General features: G+C 35.2%; 2 protein-coding genes across 4 annotated transcripts; one reads left to right on the forward strand and one right to left on the reverse strand.

The window, feature by feature from the left end:
• Window positions 1-464: 464 nt before the first annotated feature.
• On the reverse strand, window positions 465-2,214 carry LOC114364706 (UPF0184 protein C9orf16 homolog). Its single transcript, XM_028320964.1, has 2 exons — window positions 900-2,214; window positions 465-809 (listed from the first exon to the last, which is right to left on the reverse strand). The coding sequence occupies exons 1-2, from the start codon at window positions 1,003-1,005 to the stop codon at window positions 646-648; spliced, it is 270 nt and encodes an 89-aa protein (XP_028176765.1). The 5' UTR covers window positions 1,006-2,214; the 3' UTR covers window positions 465-645.
• Window positions 1,634-14,757, forward strand: CRAT (Carnitine O-Acetyl-Transferase). 3 transcript variants are annotated; one of them, XM_028320962.1, is made up of 13 exons: window positions 1,634-1,720; window positions 2,675-2,707; window positions 3,556-3,795; window positions 4,245-4,456; window positions 4,659-4,809; window positions 5,942-6,116; window positions 6,469-6,656; window positions 7,192-7,292; window positions 7,409-7,528; window positions 8,275-8,397; window positions 11,399-11,597; window positions 11,820-11,957; window positions 14,376-14,757. In XM_028320962.1, the coding sequence occupies exons 2-13, from the start codon at window positions 2,684-2,686 to the stop codon at window positions 14,589-14,591; spliced, it is 1,887 nt and encodes a 628-aa protein (XP_028176763.1). In that variant the 5' UTR covers window positions 1,634-1,720; window positions 2,675-2,683; the 3' UTR covers window positions 14,592-14,757. The 3 variants fall into 3 exon arrangements, with proteins under 3 accessions (XP_028176763.1, XP_028176762.1, XP_028176761.1); XM_028320961.1 differs by lacking the exon at window positions 1,634-1,720 and adding an exon at window positions 1,721-1,875; XM_028320960.1 differs by lacking the exon at window positions 1,634-1,720 and adding an exon at window positions 1,861-1,930.
• The last annotated feature ends 688 nt before the right edge of the window (window positions 14,758-15,445 follow it).

The following is a 15,445-nucleotide window of genomic DNA, read 5'->3' on the forward strand; positions in this document are numbered from 1 at the left end:
TGTCTGTCTGTCCGTCCGTATGTCACAGCCATTACATTATTAAATTCATAATATCCGGCGATTATTAATAATTTTCAATTTATCACATTTACCGTAATACATACACTTAATTAATTTGTAAGGGGCTCGTGGCATGGTCCATTGATGGTAACTGGAAATACCCTATTGACGGGGCATGCGAACGTTGTAAGAAATTATAGATGGATTATGTAAGTGCCCCTTTTCCTGTGATGCGGATTTCGGCCGCGTGCGTATTTATTTAGTATGAGTTTTTCCTATTACGCGGGCTACACGCACGCGGAAAAGTGGATTGGCTGTGGGCATACAATACAAAATCTTTGTCCTGCATGCAGCCAGTAGCGTGATTTTACACGCAAGCGGACGGAACAACCGCACGCGTGCCGAAATCCGCATCACAGGAAAAAGGCACTGAGTAGGTAGGAACTTAAGTGCAATATTTAGAATAGTGGTTAGAATTATTTATTAAACAACAATTTTCATAAAAGTAAATAATCAGGTAAGTGTATCACATTGCTACAATGATAAATGAAAATAATATCGATAATACATACAATCACATATTTTTTTAAATCGATAATACCGTACATTTCAGTAGTAACCCAAATAGGTAATCAGTTGCCATTATTACTTTTCAATGGACTTCAAATTTTCGTTTCTTAATTCTTCTCTAATACTTCTATTAGATTGTAAAAGTTCTTTCAATTTTTCATGAATGTCATCCGTTCTTTTTTCTAAGAAATCCAAAGCCGTATTTAGTTCATCAAGTTTCGTGTCTAGTAAATAGTATTCTGTAAAAAGAAAATAAAAGAAGAAAATACATTATATAAAAAACTAAATCAAAAACATTTAATTTACATTGTATTCTTCTATCCTTATACCTTCACTCATGTTCTCGTCGTTATCTTGTTCTGGGTCTGTGATGTCTACATCGTTTTCAGGCGCAACTTCGTCTTCATTGTGTTTAGTTTCATCTTGTCCAGCCATTTTTAACAATTTATAATAGATCTTATTGATTTTAATTGAAATCTGAAAGCGCACACAAAACACAAAAACAAGATATTATCCCATTCGGAAAAGAAGTCTTTTAGTGGCGCTAGTGTGTAACCAAAATATGTCAAAATACCTAATAAATTTTAGTTCCAATAAATTCCGCGTACCAACAGAATCATGGCGATTCATCGTAAATTGTCTATGCCCGACACTGGTCAAGTGACTGCGGGGTTATTCCGAAAAACGATAATCGATATTTCAAATGTTGCCATCCCTCCCGCGCACAGGGAGATGCCAGCATGAGCGACGATGACAGATAGATTCGAAACTACTACGTAAACAGCGTTTCAGAGTAGCGGCCGTGACAAAATAGGTAGAAGTAGTTTTATAGAGGCTAGACTAGACTATGGTTTTTTCCACCATTTTATTGTGTGCTTGGAGCTTGGAGCCATGTCGGGGAACATTTTCTTTTACTTTTATTAGCTGGCTCAAACAAAATCACACTCCCATCTCCCATACAAAAAAAAAAAACTGAAAATAATGGCGTCACACAACTCGCACAACACTGAAGCCCGAGGCGTTCAAAGCTTTCGTTTTAGCGGGACACCACAAATAAGGAAAGATCCTAAAAGATATCGACATCGATAAAATCACTGGAACATGGAATACGATTAAATAAAGTTTCGTTCCAAAGATACAATAACACGATGTACCTATTTGACATTGAATTTATAACTTCCTGCCTGCCTACGTGTTCCCTTTCACTAATCTCTTCTTACTCTTTGCACTAGACTTTGCTCTGTGAGCCAACATTGCCAACTAACTATGGTTTCCACCACAGTTTCAACTGCCAATAATTTCAAGGTAGGTAATGTCTAATTATTTATATGTAGTGAAGAAGCTTAATTTCTCGAAGTTTGTAAGTATAGATTCTCATTTGTTATTTATAAAAGTTAACTTAATATCATCAAATAGAAGTTTACAATTTTTAGTTCCTAAAAGATTATCAATTGTTTTAGTGGGTAGGTAAGTAAGTACCTACTAAATATTAGTAAAAAAATTGTAAACAACTAAAATTACTGGAAAAATTGTTTTATAATTATTATCAAACAATTACCTATTTTAAGTATACCTAAGGTTTTTTGTAATACCTATATATCTATGATTGTGGGCTTATCTAACAGGTACCTTATTTGTTATGTAGACCACAATATCATGCGGTAGTGCGGTACATAACTTATAGTCATTATGCACTGCCTAATAATAATAAAATATAATGATAATTTTGTAATTCAGTAGCACACCAAACAATACCTACATTTTTGATCCCCTAAACATTCTAGATAAAAGTTTTATTTTAAGCTTTGATTGAACATCAAAATAATACCATTATTTAATTTTATTTGCTATTATTTTTTAAATTAAATTAATTTTAATAGAAAATAAATAGGTTGGCAATGGTTGGCATCAGCACATGCCTAGCTTCAAGTTATAAGTTGCTTTTGCCATACAAACTAGTTTCAGGCTATCCTTTTTCTAATAAAATATGTACTTATGTAAGTAGGTAAACAACTATTTTTAGAAGAAGAAGAGCTTTTAACCAAATTAATAATTTAATGGTATTGTCAATATATTATATTGGTTTTCTTTGGATTTTTTTCAGGATTCAAAAATGCTACGAGCGGGTTATAAAGTGGTAAGCAAACTAATACACATATTTTATCTTAACCCCTTGAGTATCAAAACCGCCGGCGGTCGCTGTTCTAATGCCGATTTTCCGTCAACGATCACAAGACCGCCGGCGGTCGTGCTTGTTCGGGCGACTTTTGCTCTTATACCTCTCGATACGTTATATTTTTGTATGGACAATGGACATGTTTATTTCATACATCAACAGGGTATACCTACTTAGGTACCTATACCTATCAGTAATACTGTGGTAATACCAACTAAGAAAAAAATGATATGTTATGTTATGTTTATCGTCTTACTTTTTCTTACCTCCACCTAGACAGTAGATGCACGTAGATGTCGCTAGCGTAGGTCAAAAAATTCAGTCGAGTAAGTTACTAAATCATTAGTCGAGCCAGTTTATTTTGTTCTATTTTGACAGGCGAATAGTACCTACCCCCCACCACGCCACCACGCATCCCTGCTCACTCGCTCATCGGCTTTAAACAAGTTCGAACCGGGTAGTTTAGTCCAGTCCATTAAAACACTAACTACTTACAGTAGCAACATGTAACCTACTCAACTAAATTTTTGGTTTTCGGACACGTATAGCTACTAAATTACTCGCCACACGCCTAAATTAATCGACTAGCGCGAACAAGGTTTTACGAACTTGTTATGACATGTAACTATTAGGATTTAAGTACTTTTATTTGTAACTTTATATGAGACTAATTTGTACGCCACTCATAGGCAAAACAGAGCTCTACTCACTATGTACCACCTGAATTCCACATGTTCACCTATGTTTTAATAAATAAATGGATTTGATTTGATTGGAACTGTGATATGTTTTTTTTTTTTTTGTTACAGTGTGGACCCAAGAGTCTTTTTTTGAAACCTTATGCAAGTTCTTTTGAACTGTCTGCTCATTATGTATCTGCAAATACTGCTGCTAATGTTCAAAATCTTCCGCGGCTGCCAGTCCCAAAGCTAAGCGATACTCTCGACAAATATTTGAAAACCGTGAGGCCACACTTGAACGATACGGAATTTTCACAAACGACGAAATTAGTAAAAAGCTTTGAATCTGGGGAAGGTAAAAAATTACAAGTAAGTCTAACTTAATAATTCTTTGCTTTAATAATGTAGGTAGTATACAGGGTGTTAGGTAAATGGGTATATGAACCGACACTAGCCCATGTTAACATGGGCATATAAATTGTATGGTGAAGTCAGAAAATTAATATCTTCATTTTAATTATTTTAATTTTCAAACAAATCGGATTTTATAAAATTTATTTTGTATGAAAATTTAAAAAATTTAAGTGATGATATCAAATTTCTGACTTCACCATGCCATTTATATGCCCATGTTAACATGGGCTAGTGTCGGCTCATATACCCATTTACCTAACACCCTCTAGAATACTAGAGGTGGGTTTCTAATTAGCTAATAATTTATCACTGTTTTTCTTTTTTCCACTTTAGAGATTTTCCGCTGGATCCGCGCCTTTGTGTTAAATAAATTAGTTTTGATCTGATCTTACATTTTTTTACAGAGTCTATTGGAAAGTCGAGCTGAGAAACATCTAAATTGGCTAGAAGAATGGTGGTTAAATACAGCGTATCTCGAATATCGCGACCCAGTCGTTGTTTATTCCAGCCCTGGCTTAGTATTCCCGTTCCGTAAATTTAACAATCAAAACGACCAACTCCAATATGCAGCGAAGACTTTGCTCGCTGTACTGGAATATAAAGCTCTAATTGACGGGTAAGGGTAATAAAATTTAGCATAAACATAATATTTAGAAAATTGATTGTTATTTTATTATGAACACCTGCTATGTTTTGAGATTATTGTATAATGATGTCAACTAAACATTACATTACTTTAATTAAATAGTTGCTCTTGCTTTTAATGTAGGTACCTACATATACATTCTTAATTGCGTTATAATACTTGTGTTTTACAGGAACAAAATACCCGTAGAAATGATGGGAAAGAATCCACTGGATATGTCACAATACAGAAAAATATTCGGCACATGCAGGATACCTGGAGAAAAACGAGATAAACTATCATACAACGATAGCAAATATGTCACCGTCATCCACAATAATCACGTAAGAATACTAAGGCTTAATCTATACTTCTATACTAATATTATAAATGCGAAAGTAACTCTGTCTGTCTGTCTTGCTTTCACGCCTAAACCACTGAACCTATTTTAATGAAATTTGGCATAGAGGTAGTATGAGTCCCGGGACATATTATGATACTTTTTATTCCGGTTTTCGATACAGGGACGCGCGCGATAAAGCTTTCCTGTGGCAGAAAAATATCCACGTGGGCGAAGCCGCGGGCGTAAAGCTAGTATTAATATAAAATACTGCACTATAATGAACCGTTAAGACTGTTGTACCTACATTAATAATAACTACTTAAAGTGAGCATTTAGGTATTATCCTAAATTGTTGTTGTAAATGTGNGGCCTCAGCCTCGAACTTAGCGGGCAGCGGGGCGGCGGCGGCGGCGGCGCGGGAGCGGGGCGGGCAACGCAGACCCGTTCTCGAAACCAGCGGGCAGCTCGCGCGGCGCTTTAGCGGCGAAGTGTTGTGTTCGGGGTTGTGTTGTCGAGATATTTGTTTTTATTCGCAAACGAAATGTCTGAACAACGGCAACAATCTTATTTCGATTAAAATTTATTCCTAACGCTCGATTTATTGTGGGCAAAAGAAGGAGTGCGCTGCCCGCTCGTTGCCCGCTCCCTCGCCGCTGCCCGCTCGTTGCCCGCTGCCGCCCCGCTGCCGCGCCGCTGTTTTCGAGAACCGGTCTATTTGATTTTACGCATAAGATCCTGCCGCTCCCGCGCCGCCGCCGCCGCCGCCCCGCTGCCCGCTAAGTTCGAGGCTGAGGCCTAACGACGTCACGTGACTGCCTATCACTTGTGTACGTGAGACAGCGTATTGTATCTATCTAGTACGTAGATACAAACACTACAGTTGTGTTAAAAAAACTGACACTTAACACTTCTAATATTGTATGGCTTTATTAAATGTATGTAAGCTGGAAGTATTGAATTTTCGGATAGATCCAGTTTATTCTGTAACTTATATTGATATCATTGGATAGAGCACGTGAAGCACTTTTAGGATCAGTAATCAGATTTTCGATGTCTCGTATAGTTTAGAATTAATCGAGTGAGATCACTTATCGTTTCCACCTTGTATAATCAATATTGATTTGTTCTTGCAGATATTTCATCTAGATTTATGGGGCGAAGATGGCGTGAGATTAAATGAAGATCAAATCAAAGATCAACTTAAAAAAGTAATGAAATTATCCGAAACAGCAACAGATAAGGGTATTGGAATACTTACATCTGAAAATCGTGATACTTGGGCTAAAGCTTATAATATTTTAATTAAAGGTGGGTATCTTCTTGTCTTGTAATTATACATTTAGCGTTATGAGTTGCTATTTTAGAGGCTTTACTTATGTTTTATCATACATACATAATTTAATTGGTAATTTCTTAGATAAGGAAATCACTAAATATATCCGCGATATCGATAACACTAAATTACTTACTAAAATGCAGATGCGAACTCAATTTTAATTATTTCTTGGTGGACACTGGTGTACTACTCTATGTATAACTGCTAAGAAGTTATCTACAGTACCTTATAACATTTATAAGATACGAGCTCTACTATAATATGTAATTAATTATTTATTCAATTGTTTATTATTATAACTAAATCGTTATTTTCAATTCATAGATAATTTGAATAGGGAGTCGTTAGCCGATATAGAAAAAAGTTTAGCCGTACTCTGCTTGGACGCACCAGTAGACTTATGGAAGTGTCCGGACAAGAATGCTCGTCAGAATTTAGCCGCTGCCCAAACAATTCATGGCGGTGGTTCAAACAGCAACGGTTGCAATCGCTGGTTCGACAAAACAGTACAGGTTAATTCACTAAATACCCTGTAATAGGTGATTAAAGTGGTGGTGGAATTTTACTTTAAATTATGTTCACAATTCTGTAACAAACTAAAGTTAAATGATTTTTATCGCAACGCGCAACCAATGAAATCTATTGCTAAAAATACTAAAAACTTTTCCAAAGATTATATTAATTAAAGGAAAGTTTGACAGGCCTGATTTAGTATCAAATATTTTTCCTGATGAAATGATGATAAAAGGATATCATGCGCTTGAGAGCTATCTTAAATCCATTGCTACTTTAGTTCAGCCTTTATTAACCTTTAGCAAACCTAACAAATAATTTTAAGGTGCCCAATAAATAATGGCAAACGAAGCGGCACGAAGGCTTGCTGTACCTACTACTTTCACCATACACGCCTCTACCTCGTTCTATCTTCTTTCTTTTCTTCTAGAAAAGTGACAAAATTATCATATTCGTAAGTTGTGTTGTTTCCATTTGCAGTTTTTGAAAGTTTAGCAACCAGATAATAATTTATGATCATAAAAAATATTTCAGTTCATTGTTGGCGCTGACGGAATAACGGGTTTGACTTACGAACATTCTCCAGCGGAAGGACAACCAATAGCTGTTCTAACCGATTATATTATTCAATACATGTACGTTTTCTTTCTTTATTATTCGTTAAAGGTATATTTTCCAAATAAGGAAAATAAAAAAAAAAATGTAACTTGCTGTGCCATCGTCTATTACATTTTATTTCTCAAATTTTCAGAGAACAAGATAAAAAGTCGCCGACGCAGTCCGCTAGGCCTAAGGAACCAGTTTTATTGAAATTTGCGATGAATAATGAAGTTTCTGAAATGATAAATAATGCCAAAACGAACTTGAACAGGTGCGTATTGTAGAAATTATTTAATTTCATGTATGTAGGTAGCTAACTATATAGGTATATAAATATAACTATATAAATATAATACATGAAATTATATAATCCGGCTGTATCTCCAGGTCACCTAGATACATTCCATAGCAGCTGTAATAGACATTTAGGTACATACATATACCAATTTTGGTGATAAATAGGCATTTTGTATTAGTTTTTGTATAACGCCTGAACAAAAACAAAGGGTAATATTTTGGTGTTATACATAGATTTCGAATATAAAAAATATATAACTTAACTAATTAAGACATGACAAAAAAACTGAGGTATGTCTCGTTTCTGTCGGGCCTGGGTCACAGATGTCCGTTCTTCTTTATGACCCCCTATGCGCCCCTAGCGGAAACTTACAAGAAGTAAAATTTCCATACTTTTTTTTAATGCGCTTACTACTAGTGAGCTTGTTTGATGTAAACTCACACTAAGCCCTCAGGATGCTGAACTACCTACCTAATACCACTCCATTCAGTAGCAACACATAATAAATACGGTTGCGATAGCTTTTAAATAGTGCTGCTATAGGTAAATGTACTTCGTTATGGTTACTCCAATTAATTACGGTTCTGTGATGAATGGCTGTCCATCAAGATTTTAAGTCAGTAGGTTTAATAAGAAAATTACTGTAGCTAGTTTAATTCACTTGGTTCGTACAAAGAACTTGACGGATATTTTTTAATTAATTCATCATAATGTTCCAGACTCGCAGACAACTTGGAACTCAATTGTTTTACTTACGATAAATATGGCAAGAATTTTATAAAAACTCAGAAGATGAGTCCCGACAGCTATTTGCAGATGGCGATGCAATATGCTTTTTACAGGTTGGTTATACATCACATTGCTTTTGAATATTGTTTATATATGTTGTTAATAAATCATAAAGTTAATATAGGTAGGTTCCATAAACTAACTTTGGCAGAATGATATGATATCAAAAATTATGACTAAACCATTCCAAATGCTTTTTATTCGAAGCTAATGAAGGTTGAAGAACTAACTAAAAGAACGCAAGCCATTGCAATGGTATCCTTCCGTTTGGCCAAATTACTTTTCGCCAAATTGCACTTCGCAAACAACTTATCGCCAAAGTTTCATTTCCCAAATGAACTTTTAGCTACTGTTACTTTTCGCACCTAATTCATTTGGCAAAATTTTACTTGGTCAATTTTTTTATGGCAAATGTTTTATTTTGCCAAATATATTACATTCCAAATAATTTGTTTGGTCAAATTGACACTTTACATACTTACCCACAAATCAAAGCATAAGGTCATAAGATCATGATTTTCTTTTAAACAAAATTTTTAAATTTACCTTAAATTTAACAAAATAGTATGGTTTCAGAAAGTAGGTATTGCAGAAAATATAATATAAATATCCTTGGACATTTTACACTACGCTTCTAGTCCCAAACTAAGCAAAGCTTGTAGTATGGGTACTAGACAACGGATATAAACATACTTAAATACTTTTTTTGTAATACATAGGGTAAACCAGAGAGTGATTGCCCACTGGTAGTAATTGCCCGCTTTAAGGATAATATTGTCAGGTGCTGACTTTGAATCACTCCAGTTATATTTGAATTTACTAAGTAGATGGCTCCGAGATCAATGAACAGTAGATTTAAAATTTACAATAGGAAACACTAAAAAAAAAACAGTCATGGCGGATTTTGTCAAGACGGGTGAAAATGTTACTCAAACAGGTAAAGACTTTAACAATTTTACTAAGGAATGACTTGCTTGGAGGTTAATTTTTTTTTGCAAATTATTTAATATTCAACTAATGGCAGGCCTGTTCATCTCCGCGAGTTTACATCGAAAACAAAACACGCACGATTGCCCCCTACAAGAGTACTATTCGACAAGGCCTCACATACGAGCGAACATTGACTCACGCACGCGTATTCTTGTGTATGATGGAAAAAAATAAAGAAAATGGTGTACTAAATACTGTGCAGTATTTAACTGCCTAAATAATAATAAAAACACAGAATGTACTTTTTTAAGTTGCCTGAAGACACTGAGAGGTAAATAAGTAGTTAATATTATTCATGATAATTCATGCTAAATCATGTATTTCCTCCGCCATTTTCTGCAGATTGGCACCTCACGTCACATCATTTTACCGAAGTCAGCCCTATAGCTTCGGCGCAGTACCGATCACTGACGTTTGTCAACAAAACTTCTGACAAACTTGCTTGACTCTTGAGACAAGCTAAATTACACCATATTGTTAATGACATTGAGCATACATTTTTTTAAATACCTTCGCGAAGTAAAACTTCTGTACGTAGTACTTATTATTATTCTGTGATTAGCTCAAGAAATATTTGATAATATGTTAATAAGGCCAAACGCAATTTATTTTGAAATTTTGAAGACTGTACTACTAGAATTTAAGTTTAATGTTTTGTTTATTTAAAGTCTATTTTGTCATTTTAAAATTGATTATTTTGTTTTAAGATACTGGGCAATTACTGTGCTTTGATGTGGGCAATTAGTGTAAGTAATGGGCAATGACTGTACTTTTTGGAGGATTTTAAATTTATTTCAATATTTTCTAAGTTACGTAAGTTTTAACTAAAAACTGTTAATATTCTGTTTAACAGTTAATTGAGTTATAAGAAAAAAGTCATAAATGGTCGATAATTAAAATACTCTCTTTAATTTTTCATCTCAATGTATTTGAAATCTTTAAGTGGGCAATAGCTATACGGTTTACCCTACATACATATTATACATAGTAACACCCAGACCCATCACAGTAATTTAAATTCATCATTTAAATTTCTGCCCGGCCGGGAATCGATCCCGGGACCTCTCGGCATAGTAGTACGTTCCGAACCACTACACCAAACGGCCGACAGTGACCATTAACGCGCGAAGGCGAGCGAACGGAGCGAGCGAAGTGAGCGTGCCGCGGCAGCGGCCGCCGAGCGCTAGAATCACCTCTATTGTTAATGAATAATTTGGAAATTTCCATGAAAAGAATGAAAATTTAAATTTAATCTAAATGAAAATTAATTTAGAATAAATTTAATATTAACTAAGTACCCACAAAATAATAATAACCACAAGCTAATTTGTTTTCCATTCTATGCACCAATCAAATTATTTTGTAAATTGTTTATCATGAAATACTTTGGGAAAAGTAACTTTGCCAAACAATAATTTGGTAAACAAAAATTTGCAATAAGTTGTTTTGCCAAATGAAAATTTGCAATAAGTTGTTTTGCCAAATGAAAATTTGCAATAAGTTGTTTTGCCAAATGAAAATTTGCGAAACGTTGTTTGCGATGTGATAATTTGGGAAACGTTTTTGGCCAAACATTAGTAATCAATCTCATTGCAATGCTTCCGTCTCTGCTCCATATACATACAATAATGTTGTGTAACATTATATGCTTTTTTATAATAATTAATTATACAAGGTGTTGATTTCAATCCTCGCCATATTTAGGGAGTTGATTAAGTAGCTTTTTCTGATCACGAATCAGTAAAAAAAATTACTTCGAAATAAAAATGAACTTTAGTTAGTCAACTACTTTACGTGGCTTCCTTCTGTAGGCTATCCAACATGATAAGCGAGCGATCCGCGTGGCTCGATGGTGCCGCAGTGTAAACGTGCAGTATTGCGAGCCACAGTACAGTTGATGTCGCACGGAAAATATTCGCTAAAAAGTCCACTTTCGTTTATATTTTTTTTGTGGAAAATGCGTTTATATAAGTCATAATAGATCACCTAAATAAATATGGTGAGGATTGAAATCAACACCCTGTATAACTAACAAGTTTTGTTTTATAACTAAAATAATTTTAGGCTTCATCAAACCCCTGGCGCTCATTACGAGTCGGCTGCTACTAGAATGTACGTTGGAGGCCGCACAGAGACTATTCGATCGTGCTCTATAGAGTCTATTGAATTTGCAAAAACAATGCTAAATGCTCAAAGTAGTCCAAAAGAAAAAATACAAGCTATGAAGAATGCCATAAATGCTCACAAGAACTATACAGTACAGGTAATATTTTCATAAAATTACATCTGTTATCACTTAAATTATAACTAGGGATCAATTCAATATCAGATTTACCAGGAGGTTAAATGAACACTTTAATAGAAAACCCATCGAATAGTATAGAGACTGGGGGAGGAGGAAATAAATGGGGTAAATCCCCACTGAGCTAAGTACCTAATCTTCGTAATCAAGTACATACTATAATAATATTATTATTTCTTTAAGGCACTTCAAGGATATGGTGTTGACAGACATCTGCTTGGATTGAAACTTACTGCTTTGGAAAATGGAATAGAAGTTCCCAAATTGTACTCGGATGCAGGGTATATCAAAAGTGCACACATGAGAATTTCCACAAGCCAGGTAAATACCACCGATAGAAATCGTTACAGGGTTAAACAAATGAATATTCCAAAGAGACAATATGGTAATTTCAATGGATGAATTTCGTTAAATTACGTTTGAAACCTTGGGGGAGGCCTTTGTCCAGCAGTGGACGTCATTTGGCTGAAACGAACGAACGAACGTTTGAAAGACATTATCATAGAAAAAATATAATTTTTCAGATAAGTTTTTGTTCTTTACTTGATAAAAGATGGAACGTTTAAACACTACAACTACACTAAAGGCTGATTTACACGTATTAAGTAGTTAAGTAGGTAACTAAAAGGCAATGCCGGAAATAGGCGCATTTTTTTTTCGCGCGGCCAACAACCAAACCTTGTTGTTATATTACAAAATAGTGTGATAAACCAAATTTACTATGACATGTATACCTCTCAGTCTGAACTGAGTTACGAGCGTTAGAAATTAGATGATTTTACATACTACTAGATTTATAAGAAACTTTGCCTTTTGCGCGCAAGTTTTGTAAGAAATTGCAACAAAATAGCGACATTGTATGTGTAAACAAACAATACAACCTATTATAGTCTCCACCTCCAGCCATTAGTGTGGAGCAGAATCAACGCAATAAAAGAAGGACGGCACTATACAAACGCCATCGACACTGACAGTAGTCCAGTCAATAAAGCATTATAGATGGAAAACTGTAGAACACAATTTCTGACCTCGGGACTTTATTTAGCCTAGTTAGGAGGTGAACATAGCAAAAGTCCCCGCCCTTAGCCCTTGAGCCGGCGGGGAGAGGGGGGTTTAAAGGTACCACTTTTCGGTTTTTCGCTTAATCCTCGGAAACTATGCGTCCTAGTGACATGACTACTAGGAACCAAATAAAGCTTATTCAATTTGCTACAGGCGAGACCGTCAAGTTTTTCTATATCTTGTATAGTTTTTGCGGCATCTGCTCTAGAAGGTCTGTAAAATTGGAAATTTTATTTTTGTCTTATGTGTTTCTATCAGGAGAAAATCGACTAAATCAACATTGAGCAAATACTATAGACATGCGGGAGCATGTTAAGCCTAGTTCCAGGGAGGGGACTGCACCGTGCGTATATTTAGACGAACCAATTGTAGCCACTTTTGACTCCTCATCATTCAAAAACTACTGTGCATTAACACTTCAAATTTGGCTCATATGTTGAGACTTGCAAGATATACATCAGCTTCAAATTACATAAATATGCCTTAAACGGTTCTTTAGGTATTGACGTCCAAAAATCTACATGTCTGACCTATAGACCAAATTCTAACCACTTCCAGATGACCTCGAAGGTTCAAATTTTGCATCCAGAAAGGTAGTTATGTAAATACAAAGGAACAAATAAAAAACCAGTAAATTTTAACATTTCACAGGTGATAGATAGATTTTAGTGTTCTAAATGTCGATTTTTGAACGTCAATACCTAAATAACCGTTTGAGGTATATTTATGAAATTTGAAGCTGATGTATATCTTGCAAGTCTCAATACATGAGCCAAATTTGAAGTGTTAATGCACAGTACTTTTTGAATGATGAGGAGTTAAAAGTGGCTACAATTGGTTTGTCTAAATATACGCACGGTGCAGTCCCCTCCCTGGAACTAGGCTTAACATGCTCCCGCATGTCTATAGTGTTTGCTCAATGTTGATTTAGTTGATTTTCTCCTGATAGGAACATATAAGACAAAAATAAAATTTCCAATTTTACAGACCTTCGAGAGCAGATGCCGCAAAAACTATACAAGATATAGAAAAACTTGACGGTCTCGCCTGTAGCAAATTGAATAAGCTTTATTTGGTTCCTAGTAGTCATGTCACTAGGACGCATAGTTTCCGAGGATTAAGCGAAAAACCGAAAAGTGGTACCTTTAAACCCCCCTCCCCCCGCCGGCTCAAGGGCTAAGGGCGGGGACTTTTGCTATGTTCACCTCCTAACTAGGCTAAATAAAGTCCCGAGGTCAGAAATTGTGTTCCACGGATTTCTCTCTACACCGTCGTTAAGGCATTCATTGACTGGACTACATGTTACATTCGGACATTCTAGTACATTGAGATAATGCAGGGCAGACAGGCAATACATCCACTTACTCGTACTGCAGATGTTCCATGTTCAAACATCCAATGCCGTAACATTGAATGATCATAATATCGAAAGGTAGATTAATCGTGACATCTTCTTCTATTCGTATTCGGTTCTCTTTTCTTCGTCTTCGTCTCTTCTCCGCTTCGCCTTGGTGGAAACCGGGCCTTAATCGAAAATCACATACTCCGAGGATTTCTTTAAGATTACACAGATAATAAATTAAAAAAATATGTTTAGTCATGCCTATCCTAGGAAACTTATTTGATAAACAAAATAATCTTAAATTCTTAATAAACATGACTCTTGTATATTTGCAGGTCGCCTGTAAATGCGATGGATTTATGTGTTACGGACCATTAGTAGCTAATGGATATGCTACGTGCTACAATCCTCGCGATAATGATGTCAACTTTGCAACATCTTCATTTGCGTCGAATACCGAAACAGACTGCAGTAAATACCGAACGGCTTTGGAGCAGTCCCTCCAAGACATGCACGATGTTTTGCTACAAAATACACAGTCTAAACTGTAAAGCTTTTTAATCAGCAAGTTTTGTCATAATGAAATGCATTTTACCTTGTCATTTCTACATAACTACTTTGATACGTTTTAGTTTAAGAAATTGGGTATTGGTGGAGAAATTATGCATATTATGTAACTTAAATATGTATAATTTATGTAACTTAAATATTTATAATTCACTGTAATACTTATAATAATAAGTACTAAATGTTCGAATCCAACTCGGCTGGGCAGCGTTCGGGAAACTACGCAACATCTTTTCGTCCAAATTACCTCAATGCCTGAAGACTAGAGTGTATAACCAATGTGTGTTACCAGTGATAAAGATGTATAATGCCTACATATTTTAAGTGATTGTTATTACAAGACTGACAAATAATCTTGCGTTACACTAGTTGCGTTATAAAAGGCTTGAGATTATTATAATTTCCTTTTATTGTAAATTGCCGAATCGCTAATAAATTGTAACTGTTTACATTTGCGTATTAATTATAATACTATGTACATATGTATATGTAGACGACTGCCCATCAACTTAGACCAATGAATAGTACTGTAATTAGTACAGTATCATACCGTGAGTTAGTAACTATCAACTCATCTTCAAATCAGTCAATCACCATTCTTGGGGGGGTGCCACGCCTATACAGGGTGGAATTTTGTAATGCCTGGAGGAAAAGTACTCTTAATATAGAAATTTTTTCTCAAAGAAACATTCCTTTATTTTTGAAAAGAAATAGAACTGCATTCAAAGATTTCCAAAAATTTGCGTGCCACACCCGGGAATCGAACCAACTATAGTCTGTTAAAAATTACACCCTGTATTTTTATTACATCGATCGTTAGGGTTTAGTATAAGGATGA

Source organism: Ostrinia furnacalis, unplaced genomic scaffold (genome assembly GCF_004193835.3).
Source record: "Ostrinia furnacalis isolate ACB-3 unplaced genomic scaffold, ASM419383v2 OfSCF7464, whole genome shotgun sequence".
In the NCBI taxonomy this organism is placed as follows: domain Eukaryota; kingdom Metazoa; phylum Arthropoda; class Insecta; order Lepidoptera; family Crambidae; genus Ostrinia; species Ostrinia furnacalis.

What these genes read in the sequence shown, in the direction of transcription:
- LOC114364706 (XM_028320964.1), bottom strand. Translation starts at nt 1,005, where the DNA reads ATGGCTGGACAAGATGAAACTAAACACAATGAAGACGAAGTTGCGCCT. An exon ending in CGACGAGAACATGAGTGAAG is followed by an intron (nt 810 to 899) that starts GTATAAGGATAG and finishes TTCTTTTTACAG; the next exon opens with AATACTATTTACTAGACACG.
- CRAT (XM_028320960.1), top strand. Translation starts at nt 1,883, where the DNA reads ATGTCTAATTATTTATATGTAGTGAAGAAGCTTAATTTCTCGAAGTTT. An exon ending in TACGAGCGGGTTATAAAGTG is followed by an intron (nt 2,708 to 3,555) that starts GTAAGCAAACTA and finishes TTTTTGTTACAG; the next exon opens with TGTGGACCCAAGAGTCTTTT. An exon ending in CCGTCATCCACAATAATCAC is followed by an intron (nt 4,810 to 5,941) that starts GTAAGAATACTA and finishes TTGTTCTTGCAG; the next exon opens with ATATTTCATCTAGATTTATG.